At 43.3% G+C, this 24,421-nt stretch overlaps 1 protein-coding gene and 1 pseudogene across 1 annotated transcript; both read right to left on the bottom strand.

The window, feature by feature from the left end:
- Window positions 1–12,604: 12,604 nt before the first annotated feature.
- TRIM61 (tripartite motif containing 61) lies at window positions 12,605–17,258 on the bottom strand. Its single transcript, XM_072724989.1, is given in 8 exon segments — window positions 12,605–13,456; window positions 13,458–13,654; window positions 13,657–13,680; window positions 13,683–13,825; window positions 13,827–14,186; window positions 14,188–14,415; window positions 14,417–14,471; window positions 14,474–17,258. Coding segments are annotated over 8 exon segments (1,431 nt in total). The 5' UTR covers window positions 14,523–17,258; the 3' UTR covers window positions 12,605–13,081.
- A 6,526-nt stretch (window positions 17,259–23,784) lies between these two features.
- Window positions 23,785–24,195, bottom strand: LOC112926954 (ubiquitin-like protein FUBI pseudogene; annotated as a pseudogene).
- Window positions 24,196–24,421: the final 226 nt, after the last annotated feature.

Below are 24,421 nucleotides of genomic sequence, written 5' to 3'. Positions count from 1 at the left end.
AATTCACGCTAGTGATTAGTCTTGGTTCCAGGGAGGAGATAGAATGCAGTTGAAGAGGGACTTTTAATTTACAAGTATATTTCTTCAGTTGAATGGTAGATACTTGAGTATATTACTCATTTCCTTTAAACATGTAAAGGAATATATATGTATATACATTAATCACACAGATTTGTTATGCACCACACATGCAATGAAAGGAGCTAAGCCAATTAGGTTTTGCACAATTATTACTCTTCTCAATAGATAACTATCAATAGGTGTAGAAAGGCCAACTACTCACTACCAGATAATAATAAAAGCAAGTCTCAATCAAAATCTTGCTGCACCTGTAGAACATGTCTGACAGAGCCATTTACTTAGCAGGCCGACTGCGCATTCATACAGCCTGTTGCTGAACTCCATGTTCCCAGCATTCTGTCTGCTTAGATGCTCTGATCTTGCACCAAAGTTTCACTGGAAGCAAACACTGTTCCATAAAGACAAGATTCATCCAACAGTGTACTTTTACTGGGAGGCCACCAGTGTCCTCAAAAGCAACGGACAGACAGTTGTGGAGTTCCAGACTCAGGTTTGATCAGGAATAGGCTTCAGGGTTCCCTAGACATTATTGTCTAATCTTCCAAGAGTGTGGAGTGGCTGCAATATCTCAGTCAATTCATATATGCCCAATACTGCTAATTTCACCAAATTCACCCCACTTTTTATATCCATTATAATCCATGAGTTTAACCATGGCCTCAGAATTTATGAGAGGTTAGATAACTGAAGCAACATTGTAGCACTTGGAGCTTCAGTTTCCCATTAGGTTGCCACCTGACCACCTCTGGAAGGGAGTTGCTGATTAGGGAAACTAACTCTGTATATGGTATTGATTAAAAGTCATGCTTTAGCACATTGTTTCTGCTGATATATTTTATTTTATTTATTTTTTTAAGATTTTATTTATTCATGAGAGACACACAGAGAGAGGCAGAGACATAGGCAGAGGGAGAAGCAGGCTCCAATGTAGGGAGCCCGATGTGGGACTTGATCCCAGGACTCCAGGATCATGCCCTGAGCTGAAGGCAGGTGCTTTAGCCGCCAAGCCACCCAGGGATCCCCTCTGCTGATGTATTTTGTTTTGTTTTGTTTTTGCTGATGTATTTTAAAACACATTTTAGACATCATAATATATTTCACAACAAAAAAAATGCTAAAAGTATTTAATAGTAAATTATTTCAAAACTAGAAACTGGGAAAGTTTTAGTTAAATATCAGGATAGACTAAAGTACTTTCAGACTTGAAACTCTCAAGAAAGAGGTGCCTGGCTCGCTCAATCAGTGAAACATGCAACTTTTGATCTTGAGGTTGTGAGTTCAAGCCCTATGTGGGGTATAGAGATTACTTAAAAATAAAAACACTTTTTATAAAGTCTCAAAACATTTATATTCCATGCACCACTATTAGGAAGCTACTGAAGGATATTGCCAATGAAAAACTAAATGGAAACAGAAAAAGCAATTCCAGTGATGCCAACGGCATTCCCAAGATGCTGTATGAGCAGCTGGCTTCATGAACAACCTGCTTGCATTGGAAGTTACACGGCCCTTGAGAACAGTTGGCAAAATCAAAGCAGTATAAAGCTAAACATGTTTAAATTGAAAAAATTTAGACAACTGCACAGTTTGGGGATGAACTAAGGATAAGGACATTGAAAACAAAGTTGTGGAAAAACAAAATGCAATCATTGCATAATACATGGCTCAGAGATGGTGTTGACATAGCCAAACTACTGTAAACATCAGAAAATATTCTAGACAAAAATGAAGAGTTCTATTAGGAGAGGCCCAGAGTGAAAACCGCTCTAAATTCTCATCTTCCAAAGTAGGACATTAAATGATAATACCAAAAACTTGAAAAATAGAAGTTATTACTGTAAGCTTTTTAGTGGCATATACCCTAAGAACAAGAGTTGAAAAGTGGTTGCTTCTGAGAAGCTGGCAGTATTGGTTGTAAAGCAATCTTGTAAACAATGAATATGAAAAAGTGAAACATTAAAACCAGATTAAAAAAAAGATTTTATTTATTCATGAGAGACAGAGAGAGAGAGAGAGACACACACAGGCAGAGGGAGAAGCAGGCTCCATGCAGGGATTCTGATGCGCGACTCAATCCTGGGTCTCCAGGATCACACCCTGGGCTGAAGCTGGCGCTAAACTGCTGAGCCACCCGGGCCGCCCCTAAAACCAGATTTATTTATTTATTTATTTATTTTTTTAAAACCAGATTTAAAAATTAATTATCAGGATAGACTAAAGATAACTTCAGACTTGAAAAAATTAGTCAAAGCCCCCCTTCCCTAAAGGAAATCACATGAGATTTTATTTTTAAATATTTTATTTATTTGAGAGAGAGCACAAGCAGGGGGAGTGGCAGGCAGAGGGCGAGGGAGAAGCAGGCTCTCCACTGAGCAGGGAGCCCAATGAAGGGCTTGATCCAGGACCCTGAAATCATGACCTGAGCCGAAGGCAGACACTAAACAGACTAAGCCACGTAGGCACCCCAGATGAGCTATTTTTAAAGTACAAAATGATTAGCTGCACTGAGTTCAATTGACAGGAGGAAAGGGAGACTAAGTCTATAGTTTCGGTATGGAGGGTAGCAGGTGGGAGCATTGTCTTTGATCAACCCTGTAAGGTAGATTATTTTTCAGTTTTAAAGGAAACTGGTTCCAAAACCCTTCAAGTTCAAACAACTTCAAAATCCTTTTGGTTTATCTAGTATATGTGCTCCCTCCAGAGACCGCTTAACTCTTCAGTGCAATTTCAGAATGTCTCTTCCATGAATTCCACTCACTTGTCAGTTAAGTCGCAAAACTTCGTGTCCTCTTGGGACATGAAGCTTTTAAAATAGTGCACGTCCGTCATTGTTCAATGTCTCATTTACTCACTCCTACCTGAACCATCTCACAGGGAACCCAACAGTGCTCTTGGGCAGCTATGTGGACTAGAAAGATTTCCATGGAAATCAAGCTACCAAATGTAAACCTGCTTAATATTCAATATTCTTCTGAATAATCTTGATGTCAAGCATGCCCTGTGGAAGTCATGTGAGTTAGAATGTTTAGCTTTTTTTTTTTTTTTTTTAAGATAGCTCTGGTGTTAGTTTATTTATTTTTAATTTTATTTATTCATTCATGATAGAGAGAGAGAGGCAGAGACACAGGCAAAGGGAGAAGCAAACTCCATGCCGGAAGCCCGATGCGGGACTCGATCCCGGGATTCTGGGATCGTGCGCTGGGCCAAAGGCAGGCGCTAAACCGCTGAGCCACCCAGGGATCCCCTAGAATGCTTAGCATTACCTAAGGCATCCCATTGGTGGGTGTTGTAGAAGTTTTAAAGAAGACTTAAATAGACGTGCAGATATAGATGGATTGGGCAATTCAATTAAGGTGTCAGTTTTCTCCAACCTGATTTATAGCTTCAATACAATTTCAAATAAAATCTCCAAGTTTAATTTGATGTTTAATGATGTTTAATTTGGCAAGCTGACTCTAAAATATATATTGAAGAGGCCAGGAGTTGTCAAGGCATCCCTGAAGAGATGAAAATTGTCACCAGATATCAAGAATGAGAAAGCTGCATGATTTAAGTATGGTATCAGCCCAAGGATAGACCAATCGACCAGCAGAGCATATGAGATGTCAGACACAAGTTGCACTGCAAATAAGCTGGATGGACCTCTCAATAGATGGTGTGACCATTAGTCATTCATATATTATGTATACTTAAGTTTATAAGCAGGCCCCATCCCATTCACAAACACAGAATCAACTTCCAAGTAGATGATTAGAAGTACATATAGAATATTTAATGGCTCTAGAGTAGAGTAGGGGAGGATTTTTGAAAGGATCCAAACCTCAAAAGGAAAGACTGATAAAATGAAATATGTCAAACTTAACTTCTGTCCAAAACACCGTAAAAGTGAGATAAACTCTGGAGAAGATACCTGGCAAGTGAATATACTTGCTACAGGACTAAAATCCAGAAAATATAAAGAGCTCTTATAAACCAAAAAGACAGACAAATAGAAAAGCAGGGTGGGGCATTAACAGTTATTTTACAGAAGAAAAGCAAATGATTATTAAATCATAAAAATATATTCTATTACAGATCATGGGAATAATTAAAACTGGAGAGAACATTTAACCCCTCACAATTAGTAAAAAATATATATGTGTATATATATAATTTAAATCAAGTACTGTTGAGGTAGAGCAATGAAAACATTTATACACTGTGGGTGGGAGTATATAAATTGACACTACACTTAGGAAAATAATTTGCCATCATCCAAAAAGGTTTAGTGGTTCACTTCCCAAAGAAACCAGATGCATAATTTCCATAGTAGCTGTTTGTTAAAGTTTCAAACTGAATATCCACCAGGGTAGAATGAAAATAAATAGCTTTAAGCAAAAACATAATGAATCAATCTCGGGGGGAGGGGCAAGATGGCGGAAGAGTAGGGTCCCCAATCACCTGTCCCCACCAAATTACCTAAATAACCTTCAAATCATCCTGAAAATCTACGAATTCGGCCTGAGATGTAAAGAGAGACCAGCTGGAACGCTACAGTGAGAAGAGTTCGCGCCTCTATCAAGGTAGGAAGACGGGGAAAAAGAAATAAAGACACAAAAGGCCTCCAAGGGGGAGGGGCCCCGCGAGGAGCCGGGCTGAGGCCGGGGCGAGTGTCCCCAGGACAGGAGAGCCCCGTCCCGGAGGAGCAGGAGCTGCACCGACCTTCCCCGCGGAAAGGCCTCCCGGGGAATTGGAGCAGGATCCCCAGAAAGGCGGGGATGCCCTCGGGCTCCCTGGGACACTAACAGGCACCTGCGCCCCGGGAGATGCGCCGAGCTCCCTAAGGGCTGCAGCGCTCGGCGGGACCCGGAGCAGCCCGGAGGGGCTCGGGCGGCGGCTCCGCGGAGGGGGCTGCGCGGCTCCGGGAACAGCTCGGCGGCGGCGGCTCCGGCGGAGGAAGAAGCTCCGCGCGGAGGGGGCGGCGCGGCTCCGGGAACAGCTCGGAGGGGCTCGGGGGCGGCTCCGCGGAGGGGGCGGCGCGGCTCCGGGAACACCTCGGAGGGGCTCGGGCGGCGGCTCCGCGGAGGGGGCTGCGGGGCGGGAGCGAATCCAACAGCGCAGGCCTTGGAGCACAGGGCGCCGGGACACAGCCCAGGATCCGGCCTCCCCTGGGACAGGCAGAGGCCGGGAGGGCCCAGGACAGCGAGGACGCTCCTGCCTGGAACTGAGCAGATCAGCGGCCCCGCCCCGGAGCCTCCAGGCCCTGCAGACGGAGAGCCCCGGAGCTACTGCGGGAGCTGACTCCAGGGTCCCAGAGCTGCCCCCGCCACTGTGGCTTCCTCCCGGGGCCTCACGGGGTGAACAACCCCCACTGAGCCCTGCACCAGGCAGGGGCAGAGCAGCTCCCCCAAGTGCTAACACCTGAGAATCAGCACAGCAGGCCCCTCCCCCAGAAGACCAGCGAGACGGACCAGGTCCAGGGGAAGTCAAGGGACTTAAAGTATACAGAATCGGAAGATACTCCCCCGTGTTTTGTTTTTTTCTTGTTCTGTTTTGTGTTTTTTTTCTTTCTTTCTTTTTGATTTCTGATTGCTTCCCAACCCCACCCCCCTTTTTTTATCCTTTCTTTCTTTTTCTCTTTTTTTCCCTTTTTTTTCTTCTCTTTTTTCTTTTTTTCTTTTCTTTCCTTCTCTCTCTTTTTCTCCTTTTCCCAATACAACTTGTTTTTGGCCACTCTGCACTGAGCAAAATGACTAGAAGGAAAACCTCACCTCAAAAAAAAGAATCAGGAACAGTCCTCTCTCCCACAGAGTTACAAAATCTGGATTACAATTCAATGTCAGAAAGCCAATTCAGAAGCACTATTATACAGCTACTGGTGGCTCTAGAAAGAACCATAAAGGACTCAAGAGACTTCATGACTGCAGAATTTAGATCCAATCAGGCAGAAATTAAAAATCAATTAAATGAGATGCAATCCAAGCTAGAAGTCCTAACGACGAGGCTTAACGAGGTGGAAGAACGAGTGAGTGACATAGAAGACAAGTTGATGGCAAAGAGGGAAACTGAGGAAAAAAGACAGACAATTAAAGGACAATGAGAATAGATTAAGGGAAATAAATGACAGCCTGAGGAAGAAAAACCTACATTTAATTGGGGTTCCTGAGGGCGCCGAAAGGGCCAGAGGGCCAGAATATGTATTTGAACAAATCCTAGCTGAAAACTTTCCGAATCTGGGAAGGGAAACAGGCATTCAGATCCAGGAAATAGATCCTCCCCCAAAATCAATAAAAACCGTTCAACACCTTGACATTTAATAGTGAAGCTTGCAAATTCCAAAGATAAGGAGAAGATCCTTAAAGCAGCAAGAGAAAAAAAGTCCCTGACTTTTATGGGGAGGAATATTAGGGTAACAGCAGACCTCTCCACAGAGACCTGGCAGGCCAGAAAGGGCTGGCAGGATATATTCAGGGTCCTAAATTAGAAGAACATGCAACCAAGAATACTTTATCCAGCCAGGCTCTCATTCAAAATGGAAGGAGAGATAAAGAGCTTCCAAGACAGGCAGGAACTGAAAGAATATGTGACCTCCAAACCAGCTCTGCAAGAAATTTTAAGGGGGACTCTTAAAATTCCCCTTTAAGAAGAAGTTCAGTGGAACAATCCACAAAAACAAGGACTGAATAGATATCATGATGACACTAAACTCATATCTGTCAATAGTAACTCTGAGTGTGAACGGGCTTAATGACCCCATCAAAAGGCACAGGGTTTCAGACTGGATAAAAAAGCAGGACCCATCTATTTGCTGTCTACAAGAGACTCATTTTAGACAGAAGGACACCTACAACCTGAAAATAAAAGGTTGGAGAACCATTTACCATTCAAATGGTCCTCAAAAGAAAGCAGGGGTAGCCATCCTCATATCAGATAAATTAAAATTTACCCGAAGACTATAGTGAGAGATGAAGAGGGACACTATCTCAACTCAAAGGATCTATCCAACAAGAGGACTTAACAATCCTCAATATATATGCCCCGAATGTGGGAGCTGCCAAATATTTAAACCAATTAATAACCAAACTGAAGAAATACTTTGATAATAATACACTTATACTTGGTGACTTCAATCTAGCTCTTTCTACCCTCGATAGGTCTTCTAAGCACAACATCTCCAAAGAAACGAGAGCTTTAAATGATACAATGGACCAGATGGATTTCACAGATATCTACAGAACTTTACATCCAAACTCAACCGAATACACATTCTTCTCAAGTGCACATGGAACTTTCTCCAGAATAGACCACATACTGGGTCACAAATCGGGTCTGAACCTATACCAAAAGATCGGGATAGTCCCCTGTATATTCTCAGACCATAATGCCTTGAAATTAGAACTTAATCACAAAAAGAAGTTTGGAAGGACCACAAACACGTGGAGGTTAAGGACCATCCTGCTAAATGATGAAAAGGTCAACCAGGAAATTAAGGAAGAATTAAAAAGATTCATGGAAACTAATGAGAATGAAGATACAACCGTTCAAAATCTTTGGGATGCAGCAAAAGCAGTCCTGAGGGGGAAATACATCACAATACAAGCATCCATTCAAAAACTGGAAAGAACTCAAATACAAAAGCTCACCTTACACATAAAGGAACTAGAGAAAAAGCAGCAAATGGACCCCACCCCCAGCAGAAGACAGTTAATTAAAATTCGAGCAGAACTAAATGAAATCGAGACCAAAAGAACTGTGGAACAGATCAACAGAACCAGGAGTTGGTTCTTTGAAAGAATTAATAAGATAGATAAACCATTAGCCAACCTTATTAAAAAGAAGAGAGAGAAGACTCAAATCAATAAAATGATGAATGAGAAAGGAGAGATCACTACCAACACCAAGGAAATACAAACGATTTTAAAAACATATTATGAACAGCTGTATGCCAATAAATTAGGCAATCTAGAAGAAATGGACGCATTCCTGGAAAGCCACAAACTACCAAAACTGGAGCAGGAAGAAATAGAAAACCTGAACAGGCCAGTAACCAGGGAGGAAATTGAAGCAGTCATCAAAAACCTCCCAAGACACAAGAGCCCAGGGCCAGATGGCTTCCCAGGGGAATTCTATCAAACGTTTAAAGAAGAAATCATACCTATTCTACTAAAGCTGTTTGGAAAGATAGAAAGAGATGGAGTACTTCCAAATTCGTTCTATGAGGCCTGCATCACCTTAATTCCGAAAGCAAACAAAGACCCCACCAAAAAGGAGAATTACAGACCAATATCCCTGATGAAAATGGATGCAAAAATTCTCGACAAGATACTAGCCAATAGGATCCAACAACACATTAAGAAAATTATTCACCACGACCAAGTAGGATTTATCCCCGGGACACAAGGCTGGTTCAACACTTGTAAAACCATCAATGTGATTCATCATATCAGCAAGAGAAAAACCAAGAACCATATGATCCTCTCATTAGATGCAGAGAAAGCATTTGACAGAATACAGCATCCATTCCTGATCAAAACACTTCAGAGTGTAGGGATAGAGGGAACTTTCCTCGACATCTTAAAAGCCATCTACGAAAAGCCCACAGCAAATATCATTCTCAATGGGGAAGCACTGGGAGCCTTTCCCCTAAGATCAGGAACAAGACAGGGATGTCCACTCTCACCACTGCTATTCAACATAGTACTGGAAGTCCTCGCCTCAGCAATCAGACAACAAAAAGACATTAAAGGCATTCAAATTGGCAAAGAAGAAGTCAAACTCTCCCTCTTCACCGATGACATGATACTCTACATAGAAAACCCAAAAGCCTCCACCCCAAGATTGCTAGAACTCATACAGCAATTTGGTAGCATAGCAGGATACAAAATCAATGCCCAGAAATCAATGGCATTTCTATACACTAACAATGAGACTGAAGAAAGAGAAATTAAGGAGTCAATCCCATTTACAATTGCACCCAAAATCATAAGATACCTAGGAATAAACCTAACCAAAGAGGTAAAGGATCTATACCCTAAAAACTATAGAACACTTCTGAAAGAAATTGAGGAAGACACAAAGAGATGGAAAAATATTCCATGCTCATGGATTGGCAGAATTAATATTGTAAAAATGTCAATGTTACCCAGGGCAATTTACACGTTTAATGCAATCCCTATCAAAATACCATGGACTTTCTTCAGAGAGTTAGAACAAATTATTCTCAGATTTGTGTGGAATCAGAAAAGACCCCGTATAGCCAGGGGAATTTTGAAAAAGAAAACCATAGCTGGGGGCATCACAATGCCAGATTTCAGGTTGTACTACAAAGCTGTGGTCATCAAGACAGTGTGGTACTGGCACAAAAACAGACACATAGATCAATGGAACAGAATAGAGAACCCAGAAGTGGACCCTGAAATGTATGGTCAACTAATATTCGATAAAGGAGGAAAGACTATCCATTGGAAGAAAGTCTCTTCAATAAATGGTGCTGGGAACATTGGACATCCACATGCAGAAGAATGAATCTGGACCATTCTCTTTCACCATACACAAAGATAAACTCAAAATGGATGAGAGATTTAAATGTGAGACAAGATTCCATCAAAATCCTTGAGGAGAATACAGGCAAGACCCTTTTTGAACTTGGCCACAGTAACTTCTTGCAAGATACATCCACAAAGGCAAGAGAAACAAAAGCAAAAATGAACTATTGGGACTTCATCAAGATAAGAAGCTTTTGCACAGCAAACGATACAGTCAACAAAACTAAAAGACAACCTACAGAATGGGAGAAGATATTTGCAAATGACATATCAGATAAAGGGCTAGTTTCCAAAATCTATAAAGAACTTATTAAACTCAACACCAAAGAAACAAACAATCCAATCATGAAATGGGCAAAAGACATGAAGAGAAATCTCACAGAGGAAGACATGGACATGGCCAACATGCACATGAGAAAATGCTCCGCATCACTTGCCATCAGGGAAATACAAATCAAAACCATAATGAGATACCACCTCACACCAGTGAGAATGGGGAACATTAAAAGGCAGGAAACAACAAATGTTGGAGAGGATGCGGAGAAAAGGGAACCCTCCTGCACTGTTGGTGGGAATGTGAACTGGTGCAGCCACTCTGGAAAACTGTGTGGAGGTTCCTCAAAGAGTTAAAAATAGACCTGCCCTACAACCCAGCAATTGCACTGTTGGGGATTTACCCCAAAGATTCAGATGCAAGGAAACGTCGGGACACCTGCACCCCGATGTTTCTATCAGCAATGGCCACGATAGCCAAACTGTGGAAGGAGCCTCGGTGTCCATCGAAAGATGAATGGTTAAAGAAGATGTGGTCTATGTAGACAATGGAATATTCCTCAGCCATTAGAAACGACAAATACCCACCATTTGCTTCAACGTGGATGGAACTGGAGGGTATTATGCTGAGTGAAGTAAGTCAATCGGAAAAGGAAAAACAGTGTATGTTCTCACTCATTTGGGGAATATAAATAATAGTGAAAGGGAATATAAAGGAAGGGAAAAGAAATGTGTGGGAAATATCAGGGAGACAGAACATAAAGACTCCTAACTCTGGGAAACGAACTAGGGTTGGTGGAAGGGGAGGAGGGCGGGGGGTGGGGGGGAATGGGTGACCGGCACTGAGGTGGACACTTGACGGGATGAGCACTGGGTGTTTTTCTGTATATTGGTAAATTGAACACCAATAAAAATTAATTTATAAATAAAAAAAATAATGAATCAATCTCATGAACATGTTGAATGAAAAAGTCCAAGACTGGATTAATCAACTTTATGTAAGTCAAAAACATGTGGAACCAGCGTACACTTATGATGACCTTTGTATAATGTATGGAATTGCTGAATCACCACTATATTGTAGATCTGAAATTAATGTCAACACTGTTAACTATACATGTTATAACTAACCATGTTATTTTTAAAAATATGCAAAACTAAACATTGTTTAGGATACAAACATACACTGTAAAGGGTCCGGAAAACAATGGACTATCAAACTAAAAACAGTGGAGGTATCTAGATAGGACCAGGAAGTGAAGAGTTTATGGTCAAGAAGGGGCACAAAGGAAACCTTGAAAGGTGATGCAAATTTTCTATTAATGTTAGGGTCATAGATACATGTTTTATTTTTCCATTATGTTCTAGAGTCTTATTTTGTTAAAAGTATAAAAGTATAAATTGTACATTACTTGCAAAAGATGACCAAATAAGCATGTCAGTGGGGAAATGATCAGAGGATACTGAATTTCAGTATTAAAGAAATGATTTTATGTAAAGACTAGGAGGCACAAAGATAGTAAAAAAGTAGGGGTGGGGGTGGAATGATGGGGTAATAGGGTGACGGGTCTTAAGGAGGGCACATGATGTAATGATCACTGGCTGTTATACACAACTGATGAATCACTTAACTACCTCTGAAAGTAGTAATACACTATACATTAAATTTAAATTAAAAATATATAAAAATCAAGTGAGGTAATATGAGCAATAAAATGATAGCTAAAACCAATCATAAAATGTCAAGAATTAGCATTGTGCTACAGGTCCTAGTCAGTGCAATCAGGCAAGAAAAAAAATGACCTAGACTCTCAAGGAAACAATCAAAATGGCATTATACTTGGGGGTAAATCTGACAAGATGTCAAGTCATATATACTGAAAACTACAGCCAATACAGAGAGAAGTCAGAGTCAAATAGACGGATACATGGATTAGAAGCCTCAATATTGTGAAGATATGAATTTTATGCAAACTGATCTAGATTTAACACAGTCCCAGTCAAAGCCTCAGTAGTGTTTTTGGTGTTTTTTTTTTTTTTTTTTTTGCTGATACAAGTTCTAACTTTTACATAGCTGTTATCTACTAAAAGATGTTATTTCCCGAATAGAGAAAGTCTAAGAAAGAAAACCTAGGGGGCACCTGGGTGACTCAGTTAAGCATATGACTTTGGCTCAAGTCATGATCCCAGGGTCCTGGGATCCAGCTGTGTTGTCAACTTCATGCTAAGCCAGGAGTCTGCTTGTCCCTCTCTCTCTGCCCCTTTCCCAGCTCATGCTCTCTCAAATAGGCGGAAGGAAGGAAACCTAGAACTAAATCAACGGGGATTCTGAGAAGAGGTCAGTTCCCCAAATGAAGTGAACAATGGTAGCTGAAGAGAGCTACAGGGTACAGTGTCCAAATAGGAACAGAGGGAAGATGACTGTGTGTATGTAATGTGGTAAGTATATGCTATATGTATATGGTGGCACTATTACTCAATTTTTCATAGTACTAAGTCAAGACTAACAGAGACACACGCAAAATAAAAAGAAAACACATTAGAGAACTATTAAATTTCACAAAGTGGCAAGTGGCTACCTTTATAGGGCACATAGTCCTGGAATGGTCACATATGCCTCTAATAAAGGCTTACATATTTTTTTAAGGCAAAAAATATGTACACAACATAGAAAAATTGGGACTTTTATTGACATTCTCCAATTGATCCCATAATATGTCTGTAAAGGAGGCATTATAACCAAATATTTTTTAAATTATTTATTCATTCATTCATTCATGAGAGACACAGAAGGAGAGAGAGGCAGGGACACAGGCAGAGGGAGAAGTGGGCTCCATGCAGGGACCTGTCAATCCCGGACTCCAGGATCATGCCCCGGGTTGAAGGTGGCACTAAATTGCTGAGCCACCGGGGCTGCCCTATAACCACATTTTAAAAAAAGTAAATTGTACCCTCAACCTGGGGCTCAAACTCACAATGTAAGATCAAGAGTTGCATGCAGTACTGATGGGACTAGCCAGGTACCCTTTAAACAAATATTTTAGAAGCTGCTGAGGTAAAATCGTTCTGGTTGTTTAAAACTGAAAAAATGAAACAAAATCCAACAAGAAACTCAACAGAATTGTTGAGACTAGAGTCACTGGCTTAGTTTTGTCCACTACCTGAAAAGAAAAGAACAATTAAAAGAGTTTTACAATAGTTCATCATTCAGTATCTGTTACTGTACAGATTTTAAGATGTTTTGAATCAGTTCCAGGATAGAAATAAGGCCAGACTGTTTCTTTAAAATAGTTAAAAATATAGAGATTTATCACTCAAATTGTAAAGGAAACCTCACCCAAGTCACAGTCTAAAAAAATACCAATCTTTGTAGGTATTACTTTTGGCAGAAGATTAATTTTTCTAGGACCCAATGCAATGTAATTACTCAGACTACATCGTCCAACACCCCATAATCTGTCCTGCACTAAAACTGGTAGATTCTGATTCTTTCTCCTTCTGGAAAGAGAGTCTTTACAGACACCCATGATCCATTCAGGCTTGTCTTTCACTTCTACCTCCCAATACTGCTTGCCAAGAATTATAACTTGTAGAACTCAGAACAGTTGGGGAGAGATAAAACCTCCTTGGATTATGAGGTAAGTTATGTGCTTTAGTTCCGTATCACACAGTTTTTCTATCTTCTGAGATCATAAGCTTACGATGTGCTGTTTCACAATCTAGAATTAGATCCACTTGAAAACTCTTAATTTTGTTTAGGCCAGAATATTGTGGGGAAGATGGTAACCATATTCCTTTATTGGAATAAAAAAGGTTCAGGGGACTTTAAGGTTCCGTATCTACAGTAGATACTTTTAATATCTGTCAGTAATTCCAGCTCTGACTTCAGATATTTGCCCTCTATTTCCTTTGAGAGATATTTTAATGTAGAAAGATAATTTGAAAATGTTTTCATTTAGTTTTGCTAAAACATCCATTTCTCCATCTTGTAACTGCCGAAGAACAATCTCTCGCTCATTTTTGAGAAACAACAAAAGTTGCTCAAATTCAGACTTTATTTCTTCTCTCCTACATTGTACCTTCTTCAGTTCCAATGATTTTCTGCTTTGCATGATCATGACTTTTTCGACTTGTTCTATTCTCTCCTTCCATGGTTCAATGCAGTTCTGCAATCTTTTCCTATGATGGGGAGCAGCCTTCTCTATGGGCCAAATATAATGATTCTGGGGATGAGTGGAGAAACTACACTGTGGACATAAAACTTCTAGGTCCTTCTGACAACAAAAGGTCAAAACTTGATTGTTTTTCACATACAAGCTTCTCTCCCTTCTTCTTCCTCTTGCTTCTTATCTGTAGTAGATATTTATAAAAATATTTATAAAAATTTATAAAAATATAAATATAAATAAATTTAGCAATTTAAATCAAATTGCCCAGTTGGGGATTGTTGGTGAATTTCCTTTCTGGAGAGCTGTGATGGCAAAAGGGGCAGGGGAAAGTATCACTTAGATCTTTCCAGGACATACTGATGCAGGAGACAGAAGTTATGCCTACAGTTAGTGGTCACTGGCTCTTTGAAGTAGTCCAGACAATGGGACAGCTAGCCCCCGTTTGGAGGTCAGCCAAGGCTGTTACGAACTCCATTGGGCTGTGGACAAAGGTGATGGGTAAGGTAATATGTCCTTTAAGCAATGCCTGGTTCTCTAGCACACAACACCCAGCAAGCAGTGGCTATCTTCCCACAGACCTTGAAACCCGACCAGCTTTCTGTTTCACTGGATTAGCGTGTTGTCAATAGCCTTCACAAACCTGTTTATCCCCCAGCCCTTAGCTCTAGAGCTTGCTGCCCAGAATACTCCACAGGCTGCAGTCTGTTGCACGCTAGAACGTATTAGCTGGGATGCTGTTCTTCTCACTCAATGATGTAAATAAAGTCAGGCTTAATGACTTTCCTATTCAAGAAAGTACTTTTAGGTCCAAAACTAGGAATCTTTCCTATGGGTGAGAAAAGACAGTAAGTTAAAAACATGATACCACAATCACTAATGTATTAAAACATTCACACAACACTCTTCAATAAATGCTAAACTCCTTGTGTAGTTCTTGGAAAAACAGGAATTCATAGTAGTTATAGAAATTCATTCCTCTCGCACAATTCCAAAACAACAAAGCCTATATAAGATAGCCTTCCAAAAGTTAGCCATCTCAATCCAATCATTAGAAAACACGTAGTCTAACTTAAGTTGTGGGGCACTCTATACAATAATTGGTAGGTGTTCTTCAAAATGTAAATGTCACGAAAAAAAAACATACAAAAGTTTCAGAAATATTACAAATATAATGGGTGGTTCCTGACTGAAATAGGGATCTTAAAAGATAAGCAACTAAAAGAACATTTCTGGGACAAATGGGAGAATTTTGGTATGGACCACATATCATAGTCTATCAGTATTAAATGGTGTTTATCATAGGTAAGTAAAACAACCTTGTTCTTAGACAATATATACTTTGGGGAGTAGGGGGGGTCATCTTGATGGCTACTTTCAGAAGGTTCAATAATTTTAAGATGTTGGAACAAAAGGTTAATGGAACTGGTGCATCCAAGCAAAAGGCTTATCTTTGTTGTTGCACAGCCTTTCAATTTTTCTATATGTTTGAAATGTTCAAAATAAAACATTACAGAGGAAATTTCCCAGCTTCTTTTTGAGATATGCGCCACACCCAATTTTAAGCAAATCAAATTCCTCCAAGCTTGTGAATCATTTTACCATTATTATTTTCTCCTTTCTTCCCACATTAAGATACTTTCTCAACTTTTGTTCTTCGTCCCCTCTCCCTCATAATCCAAAGACAGAACAGAAATATGGGTGTGGTTTGACATTTGAAATTGGCTTTGTCTTGGTGACCTAGCAAGTTCTTTTACCACACAGACTTACTCTTCCTACAAGTAGAATAGGAAAAACAAGAATTCTAGAAAGCCTCTGTTTCTAAGTCATTCCCAAACTCAAGGATCGACTCAGTGCCACGAGCCAGCAGAAGCAAAAGCTAACATAGCAACATGCTATAGAAGGCAGTGTTTCACAATATAAGGACTACAATTAAGTCTATTAGGTTTGAATCCTGGGTCAGATATTTAGTGTATACTTGAGGAAAATCCATGTAACTTTTTTGAATCCCATTTCTTTGACCTATACAATGAGGATTATAACCCCCTCTTTCTAAAAATTATGATACCACATAAATGGCAGCCAACGTGTCCACTGTTCTTGGCCAATAAGCTTTCTATTTTTTATTAAAGCTTTTTAAAAAAAGTAATCTCTACCCACAACGTGGGGCTAGAGCCTACAACCTCGAGATTAAAAGTCACATGCTCCATCAGCCTGAGCCAGCCAGTGCCCCAGCTTTCTATTTTACATTTATTTGAACCTGGATCCAACTACAGCCCACATGTTATATTTAGTTATTAGCATCCTTAACTACAACTACCTTTCAATCTAGAGTAGTGTCTTATGCCTCTACTGTTGTAGAGTCCTGGTGGACTATCCTACTGCTTGATATGTAATTTAACTTATCTCTCAAACCTTGACTTTTTTTTTAAAATTTTTATTTATTTATGATAGTCACACAGAGAGAGAGAGAGAGAGGCAGAGACACAGGCAGAGGGAGAAGCAGGCTCCATGCACCAGGAGCCCGACGTGGGATTCGATCCCGGGTCTCCAGGATCGCGCCCTGGGCCAAAGGCAGGCGCCAAACCGCTGCACCACCCAGGGATCCCTCAAACCTTGACTTTTTAAACTGATTAAATGTTTCCTCTTAGTTAAACCTGTCCATAACTCACCAAAAGTCACGACAAAGTACTTCACCCTTAGCTTACCAATCAGAGCCCTTCATACCTTATTATCTTCATGTTCATCTTCATCTGGCTTTGGTCTTTTTAAAAAAACAAAACAACAAAACAGAGATGTTAGGTTTTCCTTCCCGCACAAACCCCTCATTGCTTAGATTACCTTCTCCTCCCTTTTTCCTTAAGACTAAGTTCTGCTCCTTTGGGAGACTCAGACCAAGACAAATGTTCTCTAGGATGGTTTATTATGCATCAGACACTAAGCTAAGGATCTTTAATGTAGTCGCTGATTCAATTAACCTCTCCAAGCAACCCTGTAAATTAGGAGCTGTTATCCTCAATTAGAGCTGTAAAAAATGAGTCTACAATAATGTACTCAACAATGAGTACGCTCATACGACATTGCATTAATTGGCATGATAATCACTAAGCTGTAGTGTCCCTTCTTCATATTCCCACGGCACCCTATGGCTCCCTCTACATCTATTTCAGAGCATCTCATATTTTTCATATTTGCTATATTCACAGTTCTTCACATTTGATAACATATTTCAAACATTTTTAAGAGGAAAGAAAAAAATGTTTTTTTTTAAACTAAATGTCACAAGAAGAGACAATACATACTATAATTTGCTGATAACTGGCTAAAATGATAATTGTAATGCATAAGACAATTGCACTTGAAAAATTAAAAAAGTAAACAAAAAACTAGTTAATATACAAATTTATGAACAGAGGTTAATTTATCTTTGCCAAGAGAAGTGTATGTTTAAGTAAAAAAAAAATTTAACACAGCAATCATTCACTTAAAAAAAAGTCTTTTCTTTTTACAGAATTTCTCCCATAGTTTGTTGATCAGAAAAGACTGCAACACAACTAAAGCAAAATAACACTTCATTGGTATTTATTGCAAATTTGGAGTCATTTTACATGAAATATTGAACATGTACCCTTTAGAAGTTGCTGGAAGTGCTGTGACCGTCCTTTCCTCAGTGTACTCTTTTATTTTTGAAGACTTTATTTTTTTTTAACGTTTATTTATTATTTTTATTTATGATAGTCACAGAGAGAGAGAGAGAGAGAGAGAGGCAGAGACACAGGCAGAGGGAGATGCAGGCTCCATGCACCGGGAGCTCGATGTGGGATTCGATCCCGGATCTCCAGGATCGCGCCCTGGACCAAAGGCAGGCGCTAAACCGCTGCGCCACCCAGGGATCCCCTTTTTGAAGACTTTAATATAAACTTTGTAACTGAGGTATTTCTTCCTACTTTGTTATGTACTCAGTGGTATGTGAGCCAGTAGTGGTGGACTCATCTAGGATTCTTCATCAAGAAGAATTGGGGATTTATTGATTGTAGCACTGTACCAGCAAAAACGTAACACAAATTGAGAGGCAGCAATACCTGATAGAACTGGATCTTCATCAGCTCTGCCACTTAACTAGCAGTATGTCCTTGGTCAAATTAATTTCTCTGAGCTTCAGTTTTCTTTTCACAAAGTGAGAAATAATACTATCTCATCCTGTAATTATTAAACAAGGAAATAAAATTAAGGCATACTTTGTTCGTTTGATCATGCTTCACAGGACTGCCACTTTGCAGATATTGGGTTTATTATTAGCAAACTGTGGGCTCAAGACTTCAGTGAAAGAAATAACTACAGACGTGAGGCAAACAGCAAGACCCAGAGTTAGAAGTGGGGCCTGAAGATATGACTGAATTGTTGCAATCTCATGATCAAACTTGAAGAGATGAAGAGTCAGTTGCTGTTTATGGACGAGAAGAAAAAAGGTTTCTTGAGATGGAATCTACTTCCGGTTAAGATGCTGTGAAGACTGCTGAAATGACAACAAGGATTTAGAAGATGCCATAAACTCAGTTGATAAAGCAGCAGCAAGGATTGAGAACAGACTCCCAATTCTGAAAGGATTTCTACTATGGCTAAAATGCTATCAAAACAGCATCACATCCAACAGAGTAATCCTTCATGAAAAGAAAGCGGCAATCTTCACTGTCTCATTTTAAGAAATTGCCAGAGCCACCCCAGCCTTCAGCAACCACCACCCTGATCAGTCAGCAGCCATCAGCATAGAAGTTCCTCCGCCAGCAAAAGGATTACAACTCACTAAAAGCTCAAATGATAGCATTTTAGCAATAGATTGTTTTTAATTAAAGTATGTACACTGAGTTTTTTTTTTTTTTTAAGACATAAGGCTATTGCACAGTTAATACCAGTAAACGTACTGGGAAACAAAATTTGTTTGACTTACTTTATAGCAGTGATCTGGAACCGATCCCACAGTATCTCTGAGCTGTGTATGTATACACACACCTACATAAAAAAGTAATGATATTAAACCTAAAAGTTGCTATGTCTTGAACAGTTGCTAAGTCCTTCATGACTGGTAAAGGCATTAACTTCCACCAGGCTCGTTATAATAACGCGATGTAGGAAATTTTCTTACACTAATTTTGGAAGTGCAGGAGAGGAGTTTCAGAATTTTAAAATACACTTTTAATGTTAAAATATATTCAACTTGTAGTAAAAGCCAATAACACAGAACTACACAAAATACAGCATACAGTCTCTTCCAGGTGACTCTTCCTCCTTGCCCAAACTAAGTGTTATAGCTACTAAGGTTTCCATGACTTCCAATTCTTGCTTAATATGTTCAAAATGGGTGCTTTTTACAGACTCTTACCCAATGAGACAGTCAACAGCAAAGCATGATGGGAAAACAGAAGTCAAGAGAAAAATATAAAACTCTTTGGCAGCCTGGATGGCTCAGCAGTTTAGTGCCACCTTCAGCCCAGGGCCTGATCCTGGAGACCCGGGATCGAGTCCCGCGTTGGGCTCCCTGCATGGAGCCTGGTTCTCCCTCTGCCTGTGTCTCTCATGAATAAATAAAATCTTCAGAAAAATAAAACTTTTTAAAAGGTATGTACATAAAAAGGACTCAGCGAGGTGCAAGGAACATAATAGGAACTACCTCCAGCTATCGTTGTGCCCCCTCTTTCCCCAAATGCATACACACAGGTCAGTCTTCTCCACGTTTCAGAATAAAGCCATTGACAAACAATCAAGTTAACACAACACCACCCTCCTTAAACTGCCCATTTCTCTCCCCACTGTAGCCGGTTTTCTACTCTGAAACATGACGGTGCTTCCAGTCGATCCCCTAACTGTAGGTAAAGAAGCTGGTTTTTTTTTTTTTTTTTTTTTTAAGATTTTGTTTCTTCACAACACACAGGCAGAGGGAGAAGCAGGCTCCAAGCGGGGACCCCGGGGTCACACCCTGGGCCAGAGGCAGGCGCTCACCCGCTGAGCCACCCGGGCGCCCTAAGGTGGTCCTTCCCACTGCTATGCTGGGAATGACCCTTTTATCTTCCACTTAAGACCTTCCAGGAAACCTTGCCCTTGAGGAAGTAGCTTCTCAGGCCTTGGACTGCGTGTCGGCCCCACCGCACCTCACCTCGGTGGAAGACTCCGGGCCCACAGTCCCAGTCTCGGGCTCCGCGTCCAAGTTCGCAGGGGACGCTGCCGGGCTCGGGGCCTCCGCTCGCGGGTCACGTGCCGGCCGCCGGGCCTGGCTCCCCGTGGACTCCTACGTCACAGATCTCCGGGTCGCTGCGGTGGCAGCGCTGGCGACGGGCGCTCGACATGCACCCAGCGGGTCAGCGCGACCACCTCGCACTGGACCTGGGCCCGCCGGGCAGGAACCGGAAGCGTCTGCACCGCGGTCGCGGCAACTGCCGACTGCAAGGCCTGTAAGCCGTGAGGCGTCCCCACGGGCCGGGGCGGGCGGGGGATGGAGGGCAGCGGGTTGTCCGAGGGCGGCTCCCGCCCCTGCTCTGCCCTCCCCACCCTCCACCTCCTCCCTCCCACCGCGCACGGACAAGTCATTCTTTGCAGACGCCCCGGCGGCTCCCCCGATTCTCACTCAGCTCAGAATCTTCTGGAACCTCTAACGAATGCGGGTCCAGCCCGGCCATGCCGGTCCACGGGTCCGCAACCCGCAAGTTCCCACGAGACCCTCCCGCAGCCTGAGGCGACCCCGAGGCTCGGCGCCCCGGAGCCGCAGAGCACACCTGTGCCGCCGCCGCCCCTCGGCCTACCTGGCGCAGACGACGCGCGCCCCCAGAGCCCAGGCCGTCCGCGTCCGGGGGCTCCTGCCGGAAGCGCGCCCGAGGCCCCGGCGCTGATTGGCCGGCCTTCCGGAAGTGCGTGGTCAGCGCCTGCGCATGCTCCGTGAGTCTGAGGGGCCGAGGGGCCGAGGAGCGGGGAGGGGCGCGCGCTGCGGAGGGCGTTTCCTTCAGCGGTCCCGCCGTTGCCGCCGTCGACCGTGGGCGGCACGTGAGTGTGTGTGTCGCTAGGAGCAGTGTGGTCGGGTGAGGGGCGGGTTGGTCTCCGCCGCGCAGTCACGCCTTCCTGGGGCGCCCCCGGGCTGCGGCCAGCAGGAGTCGGAGCGGCCGCCCTGAGGGACCGCGTGGCGCCTCGGCCGTGACAGGCCGCATCTGCCCCCCCACCGCGACCCCGGCTGACCCGGGGCGCTGCCCGGAGGGAAGAGCTCGGTAGGGGAGGCATCGGGGGCACCTCGGGGTCCCGAGCCGGGAAGTCGGAGAATGGCTTTTGGGAACCGACGCCTTTCGGGCAAAATGGGGGATTTTCATTTTGATAGAACCACTGTGATTTGCGTGGTGCCGAGAAAAGGCAGTAAGCCCCGCCCCCCCCCCTTTTTTTCCTTTTTAAAGCAATCCCGGCCCGCCCCGTAGGGCCTGAACTCCTGACCCCGGGAGGCGGCGCGGCCTGCTCTGTGGCCGACCCCGGGCGCCCCCGCCGCCGTCGGAGGCCGGTCACGTGCTCCGGGGCAGCCTGGATTCCGGAAGGATGATTGGCTACGACTTCGATCCAGCGAGCGGTGAGCGGTGGGAACGGACACGCGGGTGCGACTGACGGGAGGATCCTCCCCAGGTACTGTTAGGATCCCCAAGGCTTTTGAACTGCTGGTGGCCACTGCTTCCCTGCTTTGCCTTTGTCGTTGTGTTGTGGGGGGAGTGTATGGTTTTGATTTAAATACTGTCAGTTCGGGACGCCTGGGTGCCTCAATGGGTGGCATCTGCCCTCGGCTCAGGGTGTGACCCCGGGGTCTCGGGATGGAGTCCCGTACTGGGCTCCCTGCAGGGAGCCTGCTTCTCCCTCTGCCGGTGTCTCTGCCTCCCTCTCTCTTTCTGTCTCATCCTGTGTGTGTCTCATGAATAAATAAATAAATAAGTCTTAAAAAAAACCTAAATGCTGTGAGTTGGGTGCCTGGGTGGCTCGGTGGTTACGCGTCTGCCCTCCGCTCAGGTGGTGATCACAGGGTTCCTGGATGGAGCCCCGCGTTGAGCTCCCCGCTCGGCAAGGAGTCGGCCTCTGCCTCCCCACCCCCACCCCCAGCTTAGGTTTTCTCTCTCTCTGTCAAATAAGACCTTTTAAAATAAAGAGATACTGTGAGATACAAAATTTGAGCCCTTTCCTATCACGGTTCAGTCCTATCAGGACATGATCACTGCTGACAGGAAACCCCGTCAGTAGGACACTGAATCCTGAAGGGCGGGCTGCACGTGGTCTGGTGGTGGTAGTCCCCTCGGGTGGGGCAGGTGGGGCCAGCCTACCTGCTGTGTGCTAAGGACTTGATGGTTATGTATTGGATTCTTCTGAACTCCGGGCTTTTAAGAATTATCATTTAACTTCCTACTCGGAAGCGATCTGGCCTCCGCCTCAGTCGTCCTGTGTAAGAACTGAAACTCTTCCTAGTTATCAGTGGTCTAGTTTCTCAGCAGAGGATTAGTTTCCGTGCCTGTTACCCTCTGAGATGCCTTGTAGTCTCGGTCTCTGGCTGCGCCATCTTGTTTCAGCAAGCTGCTCTTCCTCTCCGTGCCATCATGCATGACTGTAAAGGTCTGCAAGGGCGCGGGCACACAGCAAAGTCTTAATATGTAGCATGACCCATGTATATGTGTGTATGTGCGGGTGCACATGCGTGTATTTGTGTTCTTCGGCATGTAGAGAGGAGAGTGGTTACGCTCTGGCTTTGTAAGCAGGCTTCCCAGAATTCAAAAGCAAGCACTGCTTTGTGTAACCCTTGGCAGATTACATTTTTGTACCTGTTTCTCATCTACTAAAAAAAATGGGGTTGTGGGGGTGACAGTATGTAGAGCGTAAGATGGAGTCACTCACGTCAAGTAGGGGCATTGCAGCTACCGGATATCGCTCAGACCAGCAGCTGCTGAGGACACCCCAGAACTGATAAGTGGAAGCAAAGGAGTTGTGCAGGGGCCCAAGACTAATTAAGTCCCTTTAAAAAGGGAGGATTTTGGCAGCAAACTGTCAGAGTCTTCAGACATCGACTCCTCTGTGTCTGACCCCTTAAGAAAAGGCAGCTGCCGCCACAGGCTCTGCCCGACAGAACAGAAATCCTTCGCTGCTCAAACATAGTAGGCCCAGGGTAGGCTCAACTGTGCACCCAGACTCACTTCCCGTTTGGTTCGTTAACTTCTTACCCTCTGTGTTACCTCGTTTGTTGTGGGACTTGTGTTCTGCTCTGTGCGCAGCCTAAGTCGACAACTTAATCACACGGTGAAATGTCATCAAGTCTGGGATCCTGAATCTGCTTTATAATTATGTTAACCTTGTTTTGACCGAATAAAGCTGCCACTGTGGAAAGACACAACTCATGTGCGCGCCTTCATAGCTGCTCATGACATGGTACAACCTGACTTCTTGGAGCTCTAAAGGAGTTTTTTTAAATGAGTTAAAGCACTAGTGTCTGACATGGCAAATACAGTGTCAAAACACACACACACACACACACACACACACACACTATAAATTCATCCAAAAATGCCTATTTCTGTTTCCCTAAGAGCAGAAATGAGATTTAGAAATAGCAGGTATGAGAAAATTAACAAAACAAAACAAAAAACCCACCATTTTATTTTCTCTCATTTGTAAAGCTCCCCCCCCCCCCCCCCCCCCCGAACTAAGTGGCTTTTTTGGAGAAAGCCTGGGTTACAGTGGACTTAAGAGTTGGTGTCGGGGCCCTTCTTGCCAGAGGTGGGCACAACATTGACAAAGCGCCAGTTGTTTGGCATCTGGGGTTTGGCTCAGCTGTCTTTTTCTCCTGCTAGGCCAGTGTGGCAGTCTTGTCTGCTTGCTTTCCCAGCACAAGCCAGGGAACCATGGACTTGACCTCCAGCCGTGCAGCCAGCTACTTCCAGGATAGTCAGAGCCTCCACTCAACAGTGACCTAGGGTAGCCTCAGCCTCTAGGGCAGGCCTGCCAGGAACTTGATCCTCTGGAATGATAACCTCCAACGAAGCTCCCTGAGCCTTGATCTGGGCCACCATCTCCTGGCCAGTCACCTCCAGGGCATGCCACTCCTGGGTGCGGACAAAGAGCTGCGTATCCCATGACTGAACCATGGCCACCATAGCCACTACCTCAAAGGAAATTACTTTGCAAAAGGCTGACCCCCCCCCATCCCTTTCTTTTAACAAGTGCACTTTTTATTTAAAAAATTTTTTTAAAGATTTATTTATTTTGAGAGAGAGAGGTGGGGTGGGGGGCAGAGGAAGAGTGACAGAGAGAATCTCAAGCAGCAGACTTCCCTCCCCCCCACCCTCTAAGCAGGGAGCCTGACACTTGATCCTATAATCC

The sequence above is a fragment of the Vulpes vulpes genome, chromosome 10 (assembly GCF_048418805.1).
Source record: "Vulpes vulpes isolate BD-2025 chromosome 10, VulVul3, whole genome shotgun sequence".
In the NCBI taxonomy this organism is placed as follows: domain Eukaryota; kingdom Metazoa; phylum Chordata; class Mammalia; order Carnivora; family Canidae; genus Vulpes; species Vulpes vulpes.
The sequence above is the reverse complement of the archived record's forward strand: the minus strand, read 5'-3'. Positions and strand labels throughout refer to the sequence as shown.